Source organism: Mobula hypostoma, chromosome 21 (genome assembly GCF_963921235.1).
Source record: "Mobula hypostoma chromosome 21, sMobHyp1.1, whole genome shotgun sequence".
NCBI lineage: Eukaryota > Metazoa > Chordata > Chondrichthyes > Myliobatiformes > Myliobatidae > Mobula > Mobula hypostoma.
The window spans coordinates 45159358-45184182 of NC_086117.1; the positions used below are offsets into that span (position 1 = coordinate 45159358).

At 48.6% G+C, this 24825-nt stretch overlaps 1 protein-coding gene across 1 annotated transcript in view; it reads right to left on the reverse strand.

Moving 5' to 3' along the window:
- Positions 1-470: 470 nt before the first annotated feature.
- LOC134359975 (apical endosomal glycoprotein-like) overlaps positions 471-24825 on the reverse strand; it is a 74133-nt gene continuing 49778 nt past the window's right edge. The window contains exons 9-14 of the mRNA XM_063073894.1: positions 24248-24394; positions 19627-19758; positions 5607-5737; positions 4771-4888; positions 3449-3627; positions 471-624 (exon numbers count right to left, since the gene is read on the reverse strand). Coding sequence (XP_062929964.1) covers positions 574-624; positions 3449-3627; positions 4771-4888; positions 5607-5737; positions 19627-19758; positions 24248-24394 — 758 coding nt within the window. The 3' untranslated portion in view covers positions 471-573. The remainder of the gene's footprint in view (positions 625-3448; positions 3628-4770; positions 4889-5606; positions 5738-19626; positions 19759-24247; positions 24395-24825) is intronic.

Genomic DNA, 24825 nt, shown 5'->3' on the forward strand with positions numbered 1-24825 from the left:
GGCCACTGGGAGATCCTGCTTTCTCTGGCGGACAGAGCGTAGGTGTTCAGCCAAATGATCTCACAGCCTGTGTCGGGTCTCGCCAATATATAGAAGGCCGCATTGGTAGGTGAGGACAAGGGGAACCCTATTACTAGTGGAGTGGCGGGAGGATGGAGTGAAAGCAGATGTGCGTGAAATGGGGGAGATGCGTTTGAGAGCAGAGTTGACTCCAAAACCAGCAACTTATATGTGTGTTGCTTGAAGTTCCTGCATCTGCAGATTTCCTCACGCAGTGTAGAACGCATTCCTTTGTTAGGACCTGTGTTCCGCACTGCACATTGACAAATGTGTAACCTTGCCTATAGACCTCTGTAGCTCTGCATTTGACTGTCTGCAGTCTTGTATACAGCTTGTGTCACTCAGTTTCCCGGTGGTCACAGTGATAGTGATAGACAGTGTAAACTAACGTGAGTACAACTGCCTTTATCAGCAAAGAAGAAAGGACTCTCTGGCTCCCAGGCTCTTTAATAAAGAGATATTTTATTGTACATGGAGTGCTGCGTTGGAGACGTTCTGCTCCTCTGAAGCTCACTATGGATCTTGTACATCAAGCCCAGGGACAGTCTCCACTGGCACCGTATTCTGTGTGAGAAGAAGAAGAGGAGCTCAGTCCCAGTAACTCAGCCAGCTGCAATTCCAGATGTGTGAAGGTAACAGCATGCAGGAAGAGGACACTTGGACACAGTGTAGACCCTGTGAGTTCCCCTGGTGTCCCACCCATACATGAACTGGGGCAGCTCCTGCTCCTCCCTCTCCCAGCCACACGTCCGAGGAAGGCCTGCTGCTCGTGCAGACTTCTGAGAACCACCCAGTTAGCTGCGCTCTCCTGGGGCAGCATATTAAAGGCAGTCTCACACATAGGAGTTGCAGAGAGAAAGCTTTCCTCAAAATCCTACCATGACGTAAAGGGAACAACATAGAGCAAAAGGCAGTACAAACGCTGGAAAACTGCAATAGCAATCAAAACTGGTTGGAGGGTGAGAGGCTCATGAGAAACCGATGTAGAAGGGTAGAAGGGCAAAGGCAGAATGGTTGGAGTGGGTGGAGAATTGAAGTAAGAAGGAACTGGAAGCTCTGGGTTGCTGCCTTGTTCCGGACGCAGGTGCTCCCCACGCGGTCGCCTCATCCACGTGTGGGCGCCCCAGCGCAGAGGAGGCTGCATTGTGAACACTGAACGCGATGCACCACATTGGAATCGTTCCTCCACCTGGATGGCGGGAAGGAGATGAAGGGATAGGCGTTTCACCTCCTGCGGTTGAAAAGGGAAGTCCTGAGAGAAGGAGAGTGGGTGGTGGAGCTGAAAGAGCGGGCCAGGAGGTCACAGATGGAATAGTCCCTTTGGAATGATGATAGGGGAGGGAAGATGTGTCTTTTCTGGTGGAGTCATGCTGAAGGTAGCAGACATTATGGAGGGTAATCTGTTGGACATGGAGACGGGCGGGGGGTGGTGTTGGAAGGTGAAGAACTGGGGAACGCCTTCCTGCTCCTACTGGAAGGAGAGGGGGTGAAAGTATCAGGGTGGGAGATAATCACTGAGACCCCTGTCAACCATGGTTCAGGGGAAGCTATTGTTTGGAGGGTCAGAAGATCTTAGAAGCACTGATGTGGAAAGTCTCAACATCCAAACAGTTATGACAGAGACCATGTGGGAGCATGGATTGGAGTCCTTACAGTAGGTAGGGAGGGAGGGAGGGAGGTTGTTGAGACAGCTGTGGTCTGCAGGCTTGTAATGGATATTGGTCTCTTACCTGCCCCCCAAGGTGGAGAGCTTGGCAGAAGCAGGAAAGGAAGAGTCAGAGACAAACACTGTAAGGAGACAACAGGGTGGAACTTGACAGCAACGCTGTTGGAAACTGAAACAAGCAATGCTGCATTAGTGACCTAGGGCTTTTCTCTTTTGAGCGAAGGAGATTGAGAGATGACTTGATAGAGATGATAAGAGGTACAATATTGATAGAGTGGACAGCCAGCATCCTTTTCCGAGCGCAGAAATGGCTAATGCAAGGGGACATAATTTTAAGGTGATTGGAGGAAAGTATAGGGGCAATGTCAGAGGCAAATTCTTTTTACACAGTGAGTGGCTGGGTGTGCAAAACACGTTGCCAAGTGCAGTGGTGGAGGCAGATATATCAGGGACATTTGAGAGGCTCTTGGACAGGTACATGGATGAAAGAAAAATGCAGAAGAGGAGCATTAGGTTGATCTCGGAATAAGTTAAATGGTCAGCACAACATTGTGGGCCGAAGGGTCTGTACTGTTCTGTGTTCTATGTTAGGAGTAGGTCCAGAGAGGGTAAGAGACAAAGAGAGGGAATGGGAGAAAGGATCTACTGTCTAGGGTGAAGTCTCCCAATTGTAAGACCATAAGACATTGGAGCTGAATTAGGCCATTCATCTCATTGAGTCTGCTCTGACATTCGATCATGGCTGAAATACTTTCCCTCTCAATCCCATTCTCCTGCCTTCTCCCTGTAACCTTCAATATCCTTACTATTTAAGTATCTATCAACCACTGCTTTAAATACACCCAATGACTTGACCTCCACAGCCATCTGTGGCAATGAATTCCACAGATTCACCACCCTCTGGTTAAAAGAAATTCCTCACAATCTTTGTTCCAAAGGGATGTCCTTGTATTCTGAGGCTGTGCCCTCTGGTCCTAGACTCCCCCGCTACAGGAAACAACTCCGCATCCACTCTATCCAGCCCTTTCAATATTCAATGGGTTTCCATGGGATTCCTCACCCACACCCACCTCAGTGGGTGAGCACAGTGAAAGAGGCAAAGTTTGAGATCTTGGGGGCTGTTACTTGTCATGACTAGCACCAGATTTAAAAAGTGAGCGGGGCCTGTCGGGATTTCCTGCTGAGTTTAAGATCAGTTAGGATATTAGGCAAGTGGCAATAAAAAGAGGTTAGAGGGGTATTGTATTTGCTCAAGCAAATCAGACTGGAATCTGAGCTTCAGACTGTGATAAATCAGGGAGGGAGCCAGTTACCTGGAAACCGTGTTTCACGAGGCAGTCGCACCCCTTAGACTACCAACTTCAAATCTGGTCTGTGGCCAGGGACGGGAGGGTGTGACTGCAGGTGAGACAGGTAGGGGAACCTAACAGGAACTTCCCAATAGGTCTGAAATCATTGCTCCCTGTGAGGGTGAGCATGGGGGCTGTGGGAGGGGTGAGCGACCGAACCGTGGCTACCAGCCTCAAGATGAAGGGACATCAGCTGGGACCTACAGACTTTCAGCTCCTTGTACAGTTTTCCCAAGCTGCTTCCATTAGCCCTGCAGTGTGATTCCATTTATACTCTCCGATACTTACACACGGAGACGGTGTGGTCTCTCTCTGTTGGATGCATATCTTGTGTTTCCCCCATTCCCCACTCCCTGCCCGCCATCAGTAGTACCTTGTTACGATTTCGATAGCTGATGTTGTCAAACCCAAAGGGTGTCCTGGAACCATCACTGCCTCCATGGAAGCAGGCGATCTTGTTTTTATACCAGTAATTGGTGGCCACCGCGAGGCACACCAGCAGAGCCAGAACGAGGATCACAGCAGCAACAATCCCGGCAGTGTTGCTGGCACCTGCAGTCACACACAACACCACAGTCAGCACAAGCTCCTCACTGACCCTACCCGGTGCTGCGTGAGGGTATACCACAGAGAGAGCCTGACTCTGTGTTGCCCCTGCCCAGAGGCTGTGTGATACGGCAGTGCAGAGGGAGCCCAGCCAATACTGTCCCCATCCTAGAACTATATGACGGGACAGCTTAGAGAGAGCTTTAACCTGTGTCTAACCTACACCGTCTCAGCCTGAACCAACAACCCTCTCGTCCCCTGGCAACATGGGAATGGCTCCACACATACGGAATACAATTCGCTGGGTCATCTTTGTCGTACTCCTATCTCAACATGAAGGTACACCATCAAGGACCCACAGACTCTCAGCGTACATAAGTCCCTCACTGGTATTTTTGATGGCCCTTGTCGAACACCGACTCCCGGTTGCGGGAGAGAAAGGTGACAGACAGACCAGCCATCTGGGGAAAGACCCAGCGATGTTGACCGGGAGGGACCAGCCAGGGTGAACCTCAGCTGAGCCGAGGAGGGAGGGACGTTTCATGAGAGGATCACTGCTCTGTGCCACGAGGGGGGCCATCTCCTGCCAGCCCTGGAACTGCTGGAGGGCGGTGGCCATCTATGCCAACATCAGCTGAGCACCCTCCAGGCTGAACTTCAGCAAGTCCTCACACAAAACACTGAGTGAGTGCATCCTGCAGGAATCCTCCAAAGAGGACAGAGCCCTCCCAGCCAGGGGACTGTGTGAGGGGACAGTGTAAGGGGAGTGTCACTCTGTGTCTACCCCATTCCCTGGGAGTGAGTGATGGGGATGATATAGAGTGGGGGGCTTCACTCTGTGTCTGTCCCAGGCCCTGGGAGTGTCTGATGGGGATGATATAGAGTGGGGGGCTTCACTCTGTGTCTGTCCCATGCCCTGGGAGTGTCTGATGGAGATGATATAGAGTGGGGGGCTTCACTCTGTGTCTGTCCCATGCCCTGGGAGTGTCTGATGGGATGATACAAAGGAGGCTTCACTTGGTATCTATCCCATGCCTGGGAGTGTCTGATGAGGGACCATTTGAGCTGGGCTGGACATTGTTGTCAGTGCCCTAACTGTTCCCACAACCTCACCCGCTGCAGTGTGCAGATAATTAAACACCATCTTACCTCCAGCAAGGTTATCCGTCCGAACTCCATAACAGTTCTCACCACGATGATATTCAATGTCATCAATGGCAATGTAACCAGTCAATTCACCCTCTGATTTTATCACCTTTAAACCAACCTGAGGTAGGACACAACCCATCAGTGTTAACTCCACCAGCCCCTGAAGTGTGCAGTACCCAGCCTCTCTCCAGCACACACTGGACAGAACCACTCCACCCCACGGTCAGTCCCAGCCAGCACCACCTCCAGCTCAGGTGTGATCCCAGCGCTAGTCCTGGACTTCTGACCTAACAGTCCAGGCAAAGGGGTTGATGTCCTGAAGGATTTGGTCAAAGGCTGAGGGAGTAGAAGTAGCGAGAAGCAGTGGGGGGCAGTGCTGCGGGAGGGGGAGTGCGGGGGTCAGTGGGAGGGGCTGAGGGAGGGGGAGTGCGGTCTCAGTGGGAGGGGCTGAGGGAGGGGGAGTGGGGGTTTAGTGGGAGGGGCTGAGGGAGGGGGAGTGGGGTCTCAGTGGGAGGGGCTGAGGGAGGAGGAGTGGGGGTTTAGTGGGAGAGTCAGTGCGGAGGGAGGGGCAGCGGGGGGCTCTGTGGGTTGGGCAGTGCCGAGGGAGTGCGGGAGGGACAGTACTGAGGTTGAGTGTTACACTAGTGGAGAGACAGCACTGAATGAATGGATACACAGGTAAGTGCACTTCAGAAGGGGGAGATCAATAGGTGAGAGCATTAGGAGGCAGGTTGAGGTGGGGGGATTTGGGGAGATGTTGGGATGGCAGACAGAATGGACGCGTTTGTTCTGTGAATATGTTGTTTAGAAACATTTGCAGGAAGACCTGGCCTGACCTGGAACTCCGTGGCACTGTCCACAGTTATGTTGCCAGCTCGCCAATTGTTGTCCTGGGTATCCTTGGCCTCCCAGACCGGTTTCTCCTTCCCATCAGGCGTGTACCGGAAAACCTTGAGTGGCCCGTGCACTGCAAACAATTCATACAACTCACAGGGATCATCAACATCACAGGCAGGTGAGCTGGGCACTCAGCTCAACAAGGGCTCAATATTTGTGGTAACCTGTGGAATTCGTTGCCACGGGCAGTGGTGGAGGCCAAGTCTTTATATATATTTAAGGCCAAGATTGATAGATACTTGATTGGTCAGGGCATGAAGGGCTACGGGGAGAAGGCAGGAGACTACATCTGAGGGGAAAATTGGATCAGCCATGTTGAAATGGCAGAGCAGACTCGAAGGGCCAAATGGCCTAATTCTGCTCCTGTACCTTATGGTCTTACTTTTTCAAAATTTAGTTTTATAATTATATTTTCATAACCTTGTTTTTTTTCCATTTGCAGTGGCAATATGTAGTAGACAGTGGTAAATAATTTCAAATGGTTAGCTGAAATGGACAGATTCAGGAACAGCGGGAGCTGACGTTCATGGATTGTGTTAAGGCACTGTGTACTTAGCCCAGCCTGCCCATAGGGGGCTGTGTCTGTGGAGGGTGGACTTCAACGAGGGAAGTACAATGCTGTAGCTTTATATTTAAAGAATTAATTAACTTAATGCAGGCTTGGCAGAGCAGATCATGTTGCAAATGTAGAAAACTTCGTTGTGATTCATCATGCAGGAACTGTCTGTGACTCGGGAAACTTAGCACGGAGTTGATGAGCTGCCGTCCAAGATTTGGGCACCATGATACAGCGTGGATGTGGATCCATTTTACTGTTAATAAAAGCCTTTCAGTATTTACTCTACTTCCAGTCTTTTGGAGTAGTTGATAGTGCATCAGGGTCCTACCAAGGGAGCACTGAAGGAGGGTCAGTAACTCAGAACTAGTGGTCAAGCAATGCTGGGGACGTGACTGTGAGTCAGGTAGGAATGAAGATCTAGAGGTAGCTTTGGGAGAGCCTCACCCCTGGAACTGCAGAGCGCAGGGAGGATGGAGCTCCATGGTAATGGGGATTATTCAAACTGGAGAGGGAAGAGGAATGAGGTGATATAGGGGTGGCACAGTTAGGGAGACAGCTCCCTGCAGCAGTGAACGGGTTATGCCTGGTTCCAAAATTAAGGGCACTTCCTCATACCGAGGGTGACCAGTGACAGAGACAGGAGAAAGAAAGAGGATCTTCTGAATGAAGAGCAGCCAGTGTCCAATTTGAAAAGCAGAAACAGGAGGTTATTAATCTTTACACTATTTCCTGAGTACCATGCAAATTGACACCACTCTCAGTCGGAGAGTGGAATCCGTGGCCGGACTGGTGCTGGAGAAATGGTGTCAATCCATGGAACAGTGGCACCAGTCCGGGAGAAAGAGGGAGCTGGCACAATTCTGTTTCTGAAATTAGGCTGGACCCAGATTCCTGGTGAATTACATAACTAGGGTTGTGGGTAAGGCTTTAAATTAAATAGCAGGAGGAGAGCTGGGGAGGGAGGTACTGGTTAAGAAAATTTATAAAGTTAAAGGAAAGGTCAAAGTAATAGGTTATGAGAACCAAGAGTTTGTCAGGACAATTCAAAGAATGCCAGCGAGAGAGGATTTCTCCACTGGCAGTCAGAGCAGTGCATAAGGCTCACGGACCAAACTTAAAACACTTTATATGAAGTTACATAGTATTTGTAACAAGGTAGGTGAACACATTGGAATAAATGGGTACATACTGTACAGCTATGTCCCAAAATGGGTACTTATGCCCAGTACAGGAAGTTGGTCACTGTTCTGTTCATTATTGAGGGGTAGTGATACCAGGATGCCAGCCTTGCAGGCTAAACTTTATTGATCACCCTGCTTGTACACTATGTGAACTCCTCCCACGTGCGAGCAGCTAACCGTGTGGCATAGGAAAAACTCAATTAACCACCACTATATCTCCCCCTTCTTGAAAAAAAAGGAAAAACGAGCTAAGCATGACATGTCTATTGAAATGCTTTGAAATTATAGCCACTGAAATTGAATGATCCAGTTCACTTTACCCATAGCACATAACTTGTGCTCCTTACGTAAACATAAAAAACAATTGCCAACATTACAGCTGACTTTCTCTTTGTTTTTAATGGTCCCTCTCTTTTTTTCCCACCAGTTCACTTTTTTTAAGAACAGTCTTGATTTGTGAAATATTTTCAACATTAGAACTCTTTTAAAAAAATCTAATGGAGGTCAGGGTAGACTACTCCAGCAAAGTGAGAGGATTATTCTGCCTCTTTCGTCGCTTGCCCGAAGCCATTAGGCTACAGAGTATAACTGAGTGGTGGGACAGATAAATGACCGGATCTGGTATAGGAAGTGGTCCTCGTTAACAGTGTTACTCTGATGCCCCTTGGTTAGCTGCCCCCACGCGGGAGGAGTTCACATCCTGGACAAGCAGGGTGCTCAGTAAAGCTGAGATACATCTCCTGCATGCTGGCTTGCTGGTATGCACTGCACCCTCCCTCAATAAAAAACACAACAGTCCCTCACAGACACTGTGACGAAGGCCAGGAATTGAACATCCCAGGAATACGACGTTGAGAAAAGAGGGGCAAAGTGGACGAGCAGCCCTGATAATAAAGGATGCAGTACAGTGCAGAGGGGGGTGGCAGGGTCAGAAAATCAAGAAATGGCAGAAAACGTTGGTGGGAGTTCTCCACAAGCCCCAAACGCCTGTGGGTTTCTGGGGCACAGAATAAATCGCAAAGCAGGAGGTGCAGCTATCACCAGGGACTTTAATCTGCGCATAGATTTTGTGGGTCTGTTTGGGAGGGGTGTGTGAGATACAGTCCCAGTGTGTGTGTGTCTGTGTGTGTGTGTGATACAGTCCCACACACACTAACACTCACTGGAGGACATCGCACATACATAGTGACACACACTGGGGGACGGTCTCACACACACTGGCCCTCACTGGAGTACAGTCCCACACACACTGACACCCATTGGCTACAATCCCACACACACTGACCCTCACTGGGGTATAGTTACACACACACTGACCCTCACTGGGATACAGTCCCACTCACACTAACACTCACTGGGGTACAGTTCCACACACACTGACACCCACTGGCTACAGTCCCACACACACTGACCCTCACTGGGGTATAGTCACACACGCACTGACACCCACTGGCTACAGTCCCACACGCACTGACCCTCACTGGGGTACAGTCCCACACACACTGACACCCACTGGCTACAGTCCCACACACACTGACCCTCACTGGGGTATAGTCACACACGCACTGACACCCACTGGCTACAGTCCCACACGCACTGACCCTCACTGGGGTATAGTCACACACGCACTGACACCCCACATGCACTGACCCTCACTGGGGTATAGTCACACACGCACTGACACCCACTGGCTACAGTCCCACACGCACTGACCCTCACTGGGGTATAGTCACACACGCACTGACACCCACTGGCTACAGTCCCACACGCACTGACCCTCACTGGGGTATAGTCACACACGCACTGACACCCACTGGCTACAGTCCCACACGCACTGACCCTCACTGGGGTACAGTCCCAAACACACTGACACCCACTGGCTACAGTCCCACATGCACTGACCCTCACTGGGGTATAGTCACACACGCACTGACACCCACTGGCTACAGTCCCACATGCACTGACCCTCACTGGGGTATAGTCACACACGCACTGACACCCACTGGCTACAGTCCCACATGCACTGACCCTCACTGGGGTACAGTCCCACACACACTGACACCCACTGGTGTACAGTCCCACACGCACTGACCCTCACTGGGGTATAGTCACACACGCACTGACACCCCACATGCACTGACCCTCACTGGGGTATATTCACACACGCACTGACACCCACTGGCTACAGTCCCACACGCACTGACCCTCACTGGGGTACAGTCCCACACACACTGAGACCCACTGGTGTACAGTCCCACATGCACTGACCCTCACTGGGGTATAGTCACACACGCACTGACACCCCACATGCACTGACCCTCACTGGGGTATAGTCACACACACACTGACACCCACTGGCTACAGTCCCACACGCACTGACCCTCACTGGGGTACAGTCCCAAACACACTGACACCCACTGGCTACAGTCCCACATGCACTGACCCTCACTGGGGTATAGTCACACACGCACTGACACCCACTGGCTACAGTCCCACATGCACTGACCCTCACTGGGGTACAGTCCCAAACACACTGACACCCACTGGCTACAGTCCCACACACACTGACCCTCACTGGGGTATAGTCCCACACACACTGACACCCACTGGTGTACAGTCCCACACGCACTGACCCTCACTGGGGTATAGTCACACACACACTGACACCCACTGGGGTACAGTCCCACACACACTGACCCTCACTGGGGTACAGTCCCACACACACTGACACCCACTGGTGTACAGTCCCACACGCACTGACCCTCACTGGGGTATAGTCACACACGCACTGACACCCCACATGCACTGACCCTCACTGGGGTATAGTCACACACGCACTGACACCCACTGGCTACAGTCCCACATGCACTGACCCTCACTGGGGTACAGTCCCAAACACACTGACACCCACTGGCTACAGTCCCACACACACTGACCCTCACTGGGGTATAGTCACACACGCACTGACACCCACTGGCTACAGTCCCACATGCACTGACCCTCACTGGGGTATAGTCACACACACACTGACACTGGGGTACAGTCCCACACACACTGACCCTCACTGGGGTACAGTCCCACACACACTGACACCCACTGGTGTACAGTCCCACACGCACTGACCCTCACTGGGGTACAGTCACACACACACTGACACCCACTGGTGTACAGTCCCACACGCACTGACCCTCACTGGGGTACAGCCCCCCACACACTGACCCTCACTAGGGTATAGTCACCCACACACTGACCCTCACTGGTGTACAGTCACACACACACTGACCTTCACTGGGGTACAGTCCCACACACACTGACACCCACTGGTGTACAGTCCCACACGCACTGACCCTCACTGGGGTATAGTCACACACGCACTGACACCCCACATGCACTGACCCTCACTGGGGTATAGTCACACACGCACTGACACCCACTGGCTACAGTCCCACATGCACTGACCCTCACTGGGGTACAGTCCCACTCACACTGACCCTCACTGAGGGACAGATCCCATGCACACACTGGTGGGAAGTGGTGAAACTTACAATGTAAAAGAGATGGCTTTCTATCTAAGAATACTGAGGAACAATCATGAAATTTTAGAGCTTATAAAAGTGTGTTAATTAATTGGAAAGGGGTTGTTCATGGCTTTAGTGATGAGAGCTCGTAATATAATAGATTTTAATAGAATAATATATAATATAATATAATAGATGTGGGCATGTGGCTGTGGTTAAGGTGTTCAACTAGTGATCTGAAGGTCGTGAGTTCGAGCCCCAGCCGAGGCAGCGTGTTGTGTCCTTGAGCAAGGCACTTCACCACACATTGCTCTGTGACGACACTGGTGCCAAGCTGTATTGGTCCTAATGCCCTTCCCTTGGACAACATCGGTGTCGTGGAGAGGGGAGACTTGCAGCATGGGCAACTGCCGGTCTTCCATACAACCTTGCCCAGGCCTGCTCAAGAAGACTTTCCAGGCGCAGATCCATGGTCTCACAAGACTAACGGATGCCTTAAAAATTAAGACTTAATGTGATTTGGTTAAATCTGAAATCAGGGTTTTAAATCTAAACAAAGCAAACTATAGATTGTATTTCATAAACTTGAGGAAGTGTGTAGACGCTGGTAGTCCAAAGCAACACACAGAAAATGCTGGAGGAGCTCAGCAGGTCAGGCTGCATCTAGGGAAATGAATAAACAGCCAATGTTTTTGACCGAGACCCTTCATCAGGACTGGAAAGGGAAGGTGGCGGGGGGGGTGGGGTGTGCGAAATGCCAGAATAAAAAGGTGGGGGGAGGGGAAGGAGGCTAACTGGAAGGTGATAGGTGAGACCAGGTGGGTAGGAAAGGTAAAGGGCTAGAGAAGCAGGGACCTTCTTGCTTCCATATAGATTGCATACAGTGGTTCTAGAAAGTTCATGAACCCTGTACAATTTCCTCTATTTCTGCAAAAATAAGCCATAAGATGTGATCAGATCTTCAAATAAGTCCTAAAACTAGACAAAGAGAACCCAGTTAAATAAATATCACAAAATCATTATACTTGCTCATTTATTTATTGAGAAAAGTTATCCACTATTACATGTATTTGTCGGAAAAAGTATGTGAATCTCTGGGGCAATGCCTTCTACAAAAGCTATTTGGAGTCAGGTGTTCGAATTAAAGAGATGAGCTTGGAGATGTGATGTAGAGGTGTCCTGCCCTATAAACAAGACATACAAAGAGCCTGCTCTTCTCAAGAAAGAACTGTTTGTGTGCACCATGCCTCGATCAAAACAACTTTCAGAGGACCTTAGAAGAAGAATTGTAGAGCTGCATGAAGCTGGAAAAGGCTACAAAAGCATTTCTAAAGACCTGAGTGTTCATCTATCCACAGTGAGAGAAATTGTCTACAAATTGGAGGAAATTCAGTACTGTTGCTATTCTCCTGAGGAGTGGACATCCTGCAAAGATCACACCAAGAGCACAACGTGTAATGCTGAAGGAGGTGACGAAGAACCCAAGGGTAACAGCAAGAGACCTGCAGAAACCTCTTAGAATGTGCTAAAGTCTCTGTTCATGTATCCACTATGTGAAAAACACTGAACAAGAATGGTGTTCATGAGAGGACACCATGGAGGAAACCACTGCTCTCCAAAAACAAACATTGCTGTACGTCTCAAGTTTGCAAAAGACCACCTGGATGTTCTACAATGTTTCCAGGACAATGTTCTGTGGACAGATGAGACAAAAGTTGAACCTTTTGCCAGAAATGCACACCACTATGTTTGGAGGGAAAAGGCACTGCACACCAACACCAAAACCTCGTCCCAACTGTGAAGCACGGTGGAAGGAGCATCGTGGTTTGAAGCTGCTTTGCTGCCTCAGGGCCTGGACAGCTTGCAATTGTTGAAGGAACAATGAATTCAAAATTGTATCAACATTTTACAGGAGAATGTCAGGGTAGCAGTCCATCACCTGAAGCTCAACAGAAGCTGGATAATGACATGAGATAAAACTCCGAAAGACAAGACCAAATCAACAACAGAACGGTATAAAAAGAAGAAAATTCATGTTTTGGAATGGCCAAGTCAAAGTCCTAACCTGAATCCTATGAAAATATTCTGGAAGGACCTGAGGCAAGCAGTTCATGCAAGTGAAACCCCAGTGGTTCCCTTGGTGGCACAAGTCTAGTGAAGACACACTCTGGTCCCGCCAAACCCCTGAGATTAGACCATAAGACCATAAGTCATAGCAGCAGAATTAGGCCATCTGGCCACTGAGTCTGCTCCATCATTCAATCATGGCCGATCCTTTTATCTTCTCCTTCTCATCCCCAGTTCTAGGCCTTCTCCCCGTAACCTGTGATGCCATGTCCAATCAAGAATCTATCAATCTCTACCTTAAATACACCCAAAGACCTGGCCTCCACAGCTGCATGTGACAACAAGTTCCACAAATTCACCACCCTTTGGCTGAAGAAATTTTTCCACATCTCTGTTTTGAAAGGGCGTCCCTCTATCCTAAGGCTGTGCCCTCTTGTCCTGACTTTCCCACCATGGGAAACATCCTTTCCACATCTACTCTGTCTCGGCCTTTCAGCATTTGAAAGGTTTCAATGAGATCACCCCTCATCCTTCTGAATTCCAGCAAGTACAGATCCAGAGCCATCAAACATTCATATGAGAACCCTTTCATTCCTGAAATCACCCTTGTAAACCTCCTCTGGACCCTCTCCAATGCCAGCACATCTTTTCTAAGATGAGGGGCCCAAAACTATTCACAATACTCAAGGTGAGGCCTCACTTGTGCCTTATAAAGCCTCAGCATCACATCCTTGCTTTTGCATTCTAGACCTCTTGAAATGAATATTAACATGGTATTTGCCTTACTTACCACTGACTCAACCTGCAAGTTAACCTTTAAGGTGTTCTGCACAAGGACTCCCAAGTCCCTTTGCATCTCAGATTTTTGGATTTTCTCCCTGTTTGGAAAATAGTTCGCACATTTATTTCTATTGCCAAAGTGCATGACTATTCATTTTCCAAAATTGTATTTCATTTGCTACTTTCTTGCCCATTCTCCTAATCTGTCTAAGTCCTTCTGCATTCTACCTATTTCCTCAACACTACCTTCCCCTCCGCCAATCTTCATATCATCTGCAAACTTGGCAACAAAGCCATCTATTTCATCATCTAAATCACTGATATACAGCATAAAAAGAAGCAGTCCCCACACCGACCTCTGCGGAACACCACAATTCACTGGCAGCCAACCAGATAAAGATAATTTTATTCCCACTCGCTGCCTCCTACCAATCAGCCAATGCTCTAACCATGTTAGTAACTTTCCTGTAATACCATGGGCTCTTAACTTGGTAAGCAGGCACCTTGTCAAAGGCTTTCTGAAAGTCCAAATATACAACATCCACTGCATCCCCTTTATCCATCCTCCTTGTAATCTCCTCAAAGAATTCCAACAGGTTCATCAGGCAGGATTTTCCTTGAAGGAAACCATGCTGACTTTGTTCTATCCTGTCCTGTGTCACAAAGTACTCCATAACCTTATCCTTAACAACTGACTCTAACATCTTCCCAACCACTGTGGTCAGGCTAACTGGAATATAATTTCCTTTCTGCTGCCTTCCTCCTCTCTTAAAGATTTTCCAGTCCTCTGGCACCATGCCAGAGTCCAATGATTTTTTGAAAGATCATTTCTGATGCCACTACAATTTCTAACGCTACCTCTTTCAGAACCCTAGGGTGCAGTTCATCTGGTCCGGGTGACTTATGTACCTTTAGGTCTTCCAGCTTTTTGAGCACCTTCTCCCTTGTAACAGTAACTGCACCCACTTTTCTTCCTTCATACACTACAACATCAGACATAATGCTGTGTCTTCCACAGTGAAGACTGATGCAAAGTACTCATTTAGTTCATCAGCCATCTCCTTGTCCCTGGTTATTATTTCTCCTGCCTCATTTTCTAGCGGTCCTATATCCACTCTCATTTCTCTTTTATTTTTAACATACTTGAAAAAACTTTTACTATCCTCTTTGATATTATTTGCTAGCTTACTTTCATATGTCATCTTTTCCTTTCTAATTATTTTTTCAGTTGCTCTCTGTAGGTTTTTAAAAACTTCCCAATCCTCTACCTTCCCACTAATTTTTGCTTTGTTGTATGCCCTTTCGATTTTACAATAGTTTTGACTTCCCTTGTCAGCCACGGTTGTACTATTTTACCATAGTCATAGTCATAATCATACTTTATTGATCCCGGGGGAAATTGGTTTTCGTTACAGTTGCACCATAAATAATTAAATAGTAATATGTAAATTACGCCAGGAAATAAGTCCAGGACCAGCCTATTGGCTCAGGGTGTCTGACCCTCCAAGGGAGAAGTTGTAAAGTTTGATGGCCACAGGCAGGAATGACTTCCTATGACGCTCAGTGCTGCATTTGAGTATTTCTTCAATCTTGGAATACACTTGTCCTGCACCTTCCTCATTTTTCCCAGAAACGGATTGAGATGGCTCTGCCACCCCAAATCCCAGTTTGTGACGATGCTGTGAAATTTGCAACCCTGTTACAACTCAGTGCCACGAAATAACAGACAGCACACTTCATACTACTAAAGGAATTATATTTATGAATCTTACTTAACTAAAGGGTTAGTAGAGAAAGAAATAAACAAAAAGGGCCCATTCTAATTAAACAGTCAAATGTGCAAAGTTGGAGCTCATCTGGAACTTCTCTGTCACTCACGCGCTGGGCCCTCGGTCAACGTGAAAGCACACACCACCTTCCGAACGTCACTGTCAATCCATCTCGAACAAACGGGTCTCCCACCTGTTCTCCCCAGCCTCTTCTCTCTTCATCTCCCACCGAACAAAAGCCCCAAGGCCAACCTTAGTGTTGCTCACCAAAGAAACCTCCCCCCAGTTCCACCATCCTAATTGGACGGCAGATTCCTCATCATCCTTTATCTTCAACAATAATCCAAACAGGCTGAAAACAGAACATACTGCTCTTACAGAGCTGCTAAATGAGATACCTACAACACAGCAGTAAAGTTGTGAACCAGGGCATTACACAAGGAAGCACACCAACATCCCAGGATTGAAGCAGTTTTGTAAGAAGGAATGGCCTAAACTTCCCCCAAGCCGATGTGCAGGACTGATCAACAGTAACTGGAAATGTCTGGTTGAAGTTATTGCTGTACAATGGGGTCACACCAGTTACTGAAAGCAAAGGTTCACATACTTTTTCCAACTAATATATGTAATATTGGATTATTTTTCTCAATAAATAAATGAACAAGTATAATGTTTTTTTTCCCTGTTATTTATTTAATTGAGTTCTCTTTATCTAGTTTTAGCACTTGCGTGAAGATCTGATCACATTTTAAGTTACATCATGCAGAAAAAGAGAAAATTCTACAGGGTTCACAAACTCTGCAGCACCACATATGGTAGATTTGGAAATTATGTTAAATTTAAGCATGAAACAGCTAATTATCTACATTCCTTTAAGGCACAGAGGCCCAAAAGGAAAAGTGGTCCGGCCACGGCTTTGAAGAGCATTAAAGATCAAAGGAAAAAGCTGTCCAAAGGCATGGAAAGCCTAAGGATTGGGAAGCCCTCAGCATTTAGTAAAGGAGGGCCCACTCTTTGATAAGGCAAGGAGAGAGGGGAAATGAGATTGATCAATGAGATTATAAGCGCAGAATTGAGGAGCTTCTGTGGAAATGGAAAATGCAAACATTTGCGAACGTTTAATGAGCATTCCTTTGAAACCAAGAAGTATCTGGTGCTGTCTTTATGGAAGAAGATGCAGTACACCACCTGGAAACGGTAAGGTCTGGAGTGAATGAGTATCTGAAGGAAATGAGCACAAGTAAAAAGTTAGTATTGGAAAAAATTAATGGATCGAGAAGGCATTACATCACCAGGATCCTATAATTGTTTAAAAGGCAACGACTAGGGAGATTGTGGATATGCTGGTTACCATTTCCAAAGGTCCATAGATTCTAGCGTGGTCCCACAGTATGGACAGTGACAAAAGTTACCTCGATTTTAAGAAAAAAGAGAGGAAACTGTACATCGCACACCAGTGAGTCTGGCATTAGGACAATGTTGGATTCTGTTGTTAAGGAATAGCTAACAGGGCACTTATAATATGAGTATATTATGGAAAATAATACCATTAGGCAGGGTCAAAATGGATTCATGACAAGGAAGTTATTTTTGACAAACGTGATAGAGTTTTACAAGTTGTAATTAGTTGTAACACACTGACCCCCACTGGGGTACAGTCCCATACACACACTGACACTCACTGGGGTACAGTTCCATACACACTGACACTCACTGGGATACAGTCCCACACACACACTGACCCTCACTGGGGTATGGTTCCATACACACACTGACACTCACTCGGATACAGTCCCATACACACACTGACCCTCACTGGGGTACAGTCCCACACACACTGACACTCACTGGGATACAGTCCCATACACACACAGACACTCACTGGGATACAGTCCCACACACGCTGACTCTCACTGGGATACAGTCCCCCACACACACTGACCCTCACTGGGATACAGTCCCATACACACTGACACTCACTGGGATACAGTCCCACACACACACTGACCCTCACTGGGATACAGTCCCACACACACTGACCCTCACTGGGGTACAGACCCATACACACACTAGCCCTCACTGGGATACAGTCCCACACACACTGACCCTCACTGGGGTACAGTTCCATACACACTGACACTCACTGGGATACAGTCCCACACACACACTGACCCTCACTGGGATACAGTCCCATACACACTGACACTCACTGGGATACAGTCCCACACACACTGACACTCACTGGGGTACAGACCCATACACACACTAGCCCTCACTGGGATACAGTCCCACACACACTGACCCTCACTGGGGTACAGTCCTACTCACACTGACCCCCTCGGGTTACAGTCCCACTCACACTGACCCCCACTGTAGCACAGTCCCTCACACACTGACACTCACTGGGGTACAGTCCCACACACACTGACCGTCACTGGGATACAGTCCCCTACACACTGACCCTCACTGGGATACAGTCCCATACACACACTGACCCTCATTGGGATATAGCCCCACACACACACTGATACTCACTGGGATACAGTCCCACACACACACTGACACTCACTGGGGTACAGTCCCATACACACACTGACCCTCACTGGGATACAGTCCCACACACACTGACCCTCACTGGGATACAGCCCCACACACACACTGATACTCACTGGGGTACAGTCCCATACACACACTGACCCTCACTGGGATACAGTCCCACACACACTGACCCTCACTGGGATACAGCCCCACACACACACTGATACTCACTGGGATACAGTCCCACACACACACTGATACTCACTGGGGTACAGTCCCATACACACTGACACTCACTGGGGTACAGTCCCACACACACTGACCCTCACTGGGATACAGTCCCACACACACACTGACCCTCACTGGGATACAGTCCCATACACACACTGACCCTCACTGGGATACAGCCCCACACACACACTGATACTCACTGGGATACAGTCCCACACACACACTGACCCCCACTGGGGTACAGTCCCATACACACACTGACACTCATTGGGGTACAGTCCCCCACACACTGACACTCACTGGGATACAGCCCCACACACACACTGATACTCACTGGGATACAGTCCTACACACACACACTGATACTCACTGGGATACAGTCCCACACACACTGACCCCCACTGGGATACAGTCCCATACACACACTGACACTCACTGGGATACAGTCCCCCACACACACTGATACTCACTGGGATACAGTCCCACACACACTGACCCCCACTGAGGTACTGACCCTCACTGGGATACAGTCCCACACACACTGACCCCCATTGGGGTACAGTCCCCCCCACACACTGACCCTCACTGGGGTACAGTCCCATACACACACTGACCCTCACTGGGGCACAGTCCCACACACACTGACCCTCACTGGGGTACAGTCCCACACACACTGACCCCCACTGGGATACGGTCCCATACACACACTGACACTCACTAGGATACAGTCCCCCCCACACACTGATACTCACTGGGATACAGTCCCACACACACTGACCCCCACTGGGGTACAGTCCCATACACACACTGACACTCACTGGGATACAGTCCCATACACACTGACACTCACTGGGATACAGTCCCACACACACTGACCCTCACTGGGATACAGTCCCATACACACACTGACACTCACTGGGATACAGTCTCATACACACACTGACCCCCACTGGGATACAGTCCCACACACACTGACTCTCACTGGGATACAGTCCCACACACACTGACCCTCACTGGGATACAGCCCCACACACACACACACACACACACACACTGATACTCACTGGGATACAGTCCCACACACACTGACCCCCACTGGGGTACAGTCCCCCCCCACACACTGACACTCACTGGTATACAGTCCCACACACACTGACACTCACTGGGATACAGCCCCACACACACACTGATACTCACTGGGATACAGTCCCACACACACTGACCTTCACTGGGATACAGTCCCACACACACTGCCCCTCATGGAGAGACAGGATTAGTGTTCAGGGCTACCGTATGGTGAGGGTGAGGCGACTCACTGAGCTGTTTGCTGATTTTGGTCTGGTAGTGGAACGTAAGGCACGAGCCTTTGGTTGGGGGGAGGTGTTCACTCAGCAGCCAGGCCTCGTTTCCAATCTCGATCTGTCGAATATCCACAAACATGTAGTGACCTGGATCAAAAGGGAAGTCTTTTGTTTATATAGTGCCTTTCCCAGCCCCAAGCACATCCCATTGCACTTCAATATGCACAAATCTAGTAACACACACACACAATGCCGGTGGGGAGCAGCATTTATGGAAAAGAACAAACAGTTGATGTTTCGGTCTGAGCTCTTTCATCAGGACGGGGGGAGAAGCCAGAATGAGAAGGTGGGGGATGGGAACAGAAGGAGTAGAAGCTGGCAGGTGATGGGTGAGACCAGGTGAGGCAGGTTGAGGTGGGGGTGAAGTGAGAAGCTGGCAGGTGATGGGTGAGACCAGGTGAGGCAGATTGAGGTGGGGGTGAAGTGAGAAGCTGGCAGGTGAAAGATGAGACCAGGTGAGGCACATTGAGGTGGGGATGAAGTGAGAAGCTGGCAGGTGATGGTTGAGACCAGATGAGGCAGGTTGAGGTGTGGATGAAGTGAGAAGCTGGCAGGTGATAGGTGAAACCAGGTGAGGCAGATTGAGGTGGGGGTGAAGTGAGAAGCTGGCAGGTGATAGATGAGACCAGGTGAGGCAGATTGAGGTGGGGACGAAGTGAGAAGCTGTCAGGTGATAGGTGAGACCAAGTGAGGCAGATTGAGGGGGCGATGAATAGAGAAGCTGGCAGGTGATGGGTGAGACCAGGTGAGGCAGACTGAGGTGGGGATGAAGTGAGAAGCTGGTAGGTGATAGGTAAGGCAGATTGAGGTGGGGATGAAGTGATAAGCTGGCAGGTGATGTGTGGAAGATGTAAGGGGATGAAGAAGAAAGAATCTGATCGGAGAAGAGAGAGGACCATGGGAAATAGGGAAGGAGGAGACGGACCAGAGGGAGGTGATGGGCAGGTGAGGAGAAGAAGAGGGATGAGAGGGTAACCAGATGGAGGGGAGAAAGGGGAGTAAACTGGAAGTTAGAGAAATCGATGTTCATGCTGTCAGGTCAGAATCAGAATCAGGTCAGGTTTTAGATCATCATATAACCATATAACAATTACAGCACAGAAACAGGCCATCTTGGCCCTTCTAGTACGTGCTGAACTCTTACTCTCACCTAGTCCCACCGACCTGCACTCAGCCCATAACCCTCCATTCCTTTCCTGTCCATATAGCTGTCCAATTTAACTTTAAATGACAACATCGAACCTGCCTCAACCACTTCTCCTGGAAGCTCGTTCCACACAGCTACCACTCTCTGAGTAAAGAAGATGCCCCTCATGTTACCCCTAAACTTTTGCCCTTTAACTCTCAACGCGTGTCCTCTTGTTTGAATCTCCCCCACTCTCAATGAAAAAAGCCTATCCATGTCAACTCTATCTGTACCCCTCATAATTTTAAATACCTCTATCAAGTCCCTCCTCAACCTTCTACGCTCCAAAGAATAAAGACCTAACTTGTTCAATCTTTCTCTGTAACTTAGGAGATAAAACCCAGGCAACATTTTAGTAAACTCCTCTGTACTCTCTCAATTTTATTGACATCTTTCCTATAATTCGGTGACCAGAACTGTACACAATACTCCAAATTTGGCCTTACCAATGCCTTATACAATTTCAACATTACATCTCAACTCCAATACTCAATGCTCTGAATAATAAAGGCCAGCATACCAAAAGCTTTCTTCACCACCCTATCCACATGAGATTCCACCTTCAGGGAACTATGCACCATTATTCCTAGATCTCTCGGTTCTATAGCATTCTTCAATGCCCTACCATTTACCATGTATGTCCTATTTTGATTAGTCCTACCAAAATGTAGCACCTCACATTTTCCAGCATTAAACTCCATCTGCCATTTTTCAGCCCACTCTTCTAACTGGCCTAAATCTCTCTGCAAGCTTTGAAAACCTACTTCATTATCCACAACGCCACCTATCTTAGTATCATCTGCATACTTACTAATCCAATTTATGATCCCATCATCCAGATTATTAATATATATGACAAACAACATTGGACCCAGTACAGATCCCTGAGGCACACCACTACATACCGTCCTCCAATCTGACACACAGTTATCCACCACCACTCTCTGGTGTCTCCCATCCAGCCACTGCTGAATCCATTTTACTACTTCAATATTAATACCTAATGATTGAACCTTCCTAACTAATCTTCCATGTGGAACCTTGTCAAAGGCCTTACTGAAGTCCATATAGACAACATCCACCGCTTTACCCTCGTCAACTTTCTTAGTAACCAGTGTACGTCGTGAAATTTGTTATCAGAATCCTACCTGATAGTAACAGTGAGAAAAGGGCAGCAACAGAATAATTCAATACATGATAAATATAGGGAAAAAATGGAATTACAGTAAGTATGTATATGTATATCAAATAATTAAATGAAAATAAGACATACAAAAACTGAAATGAAAATAAGTTGTGAGGTAGTGTTTGTGGGTTCAATGTCCATTTAGGAATCAGATGTTGATATGTCAACAAATACACTCAAAAACTTCTGTAGTTGTACCATGGAGAGCATTCTGACAGGCTGCATCACTGTCTGGTATGGAGGGGCTGCTGCACAGGACCGAAAGAAGCTGCAGAAGGTTGTAAATCTAGTCAGCTCCATCTTGGGCACCAGCCTACGAAGTACCCAGGACATCTTGAGGGAGCGGTGTGTCAGAAAGGCAGCGTCCATTATTAAAGACCCCCCAGCACCCAGGGCATTGTCCTTTTCCCACTGTTACCATCGGAATATTGGTGTTGCTCCTCCAGCCTGAGTTTGAACTCATCGTGGCCATGGACCGAATGTTGGAATGGGAATGCAAAGTCAAACAAAAACTGTTGGCCACTGAGAGATCCTTCCTTTTACAGCAGGCAGAACGAAGGTGTTTGATGAGTAGGCACCACAGATATAGTAAGAGGTATGAGTCCTGTCAGCAGGTGGGAAACTGTCACCAGCCAGGACCAATCTTCCCTCTAATTTGTAACAACCAGTGTGCACAAAAACCTTCTGCAGTGCAATTTTTTTTGTCCAGTGATAACAACATGAGTGCACTGAATTTTTAAGTGGAAGTAAACCTGAAGCTATTCTAAGGATGATAAACTACCAAGTCCAGTTTGTTGTTCATTGTTTAAAAGAAATAAAATAATACACATGAATGAGTCTTATTTCTCATATACTGTACAACAGCATGTAATAATATTAAATCTTTTCACGGTTTCTACTGTTTCGTTAAGCCATTCCACTTTAAATGAACTAGTAGTTCTTCTGCGCTTCATGCCCTTTGCTACTTTGGAATTCAACTTAATGAATCAATAATTTCTTCAATAAAAACAGTTCAAAATTCTGCAGACAAATCATCACAAACGCCATGTTGTCAACACCGTCCGCATCAGAAACCGGGAAAGGAAATGTGATTGTGTACGAACGTGAAATATACTTTACATGCCAACAAGGTAGAGGGTGACAACCTTTTGTGCACGGTTTAAATTCCTTTGTGCGCTGGTAGCGAAAGATGTGTGCTCACGCACACCTTAGAGAGAACATTGGATATGACCCAAGCGAACTTGTGTGATAATAATGAGAGAGCTGGTGCTGGGCACCGGGTCCACGTCTGTATTGGATCCACAGCTACAGGAGGCTTCTTTCCAGAGGCCAAAGCTGCCCACAGCCGCAGTGCCGCGGACTCCAGCAGTGGGTCAGGGCGAAGGGTGAGAGGGCTGACCTCCAGCTTGCCACGAGACCATGACCCCTGGACCGACGGTTGAGGGTGACGCAGGAATCCAGTGGCAACGCCATGCCTCTCACTGGATCACGCAGCGGAGGAGTTTGGCAAACACTAGACCAGATCGGCACTGGAGTGATTCCTGGGTGGCAGGCAGAGCTCAACCTGACCAGAACATCACCAGATCCGCGTCAAGTGGGATGTGTGCGCCAGTGCGTCTATGTCCCCATTCCTTCATCTCCCACCACACGCTCCCCCAGTCAGCTGAGGGACGTTCCCCCAGTGACCCCAGCTCCGACTGTGACCTCCTCTGACCTCAGTACAGTCTGTGATCCCACTGATCCTGGGCACAGACTGTGACCCAGCTGACTTCAGCACAGTGTAATCCCATTGACCCCAGGGCATATTGTGACCTCCCCCGACCCTGGGCAGACTGTGGCCCCACTGACCTTGGGAACGGACGATGACCTCCATTGACGCTGGGCACAGACTGTGACTCCACAGACCCCAGTGCCATGTGACTCCACTTACCCCTGGGTAATCCTGTGACACCAGAGACCCATGGTCAGTAACCTCCACTGACCCTGGGTACAGGCAGAGACCCTGAACACAGGTGACTGTGGGCGAAGACAGAGCCGAGGGGTGAATGTGAACACATCTGCTCATTGCCCTGCATCACCCTCACCGTATGGCTGATGTGTTTGGCCCATACTTTGGACCCCTGAACGTCTTCAGGAACAGTCTCACATCCGAGGGGTAGAGACCCCTATACCAGCATTTTTGGCTTCCCAACAAGGTCACTCACCTTCCGCATTCTTCAGGGTGTGGTCAACAGTTGGTGCTTTGAAGTGGCTGGGCGTGTTCCCACTGTTCCAATTCCAGTGCACTTGATGCATCTGGGAGCCCAGGACATTCCTAAAGCCACACATGCCATCTTCAAATGTACAGGCGCCTGGTAAGGCAAAGGGAGATATTGACCACTGTCTCTCTCCCACCAACCACTGACCTACTCTCTTCCTCCCACTGACCACTGACCCAGTCCCTCTCCTACTGACCACCGACCCCTTCTCTCCCACAGACCAACGACACAGTCTCTTTCCCAACGACCACCGACCCACTCTCTCTCACACTGACTACCGACCCAGTCTCTTTCCCAATGACCACTGACCCCATCACTCTTCCACTGAACACCAACCCAGTCTCTCTCCCACTGACCACCGAACCCATCTCTCTCCCACTGACCACCGACCCAGTCTCTCTCCCACAGACCACCGATCCCATCGCTCTCCCACTGACCACCGAACCAGTCTCTCTCCCACTGACCACCAACCCCATCTCTCTCCCACTGACCACCGACCCAGTCTCTCTCCCACTAACCAGAGA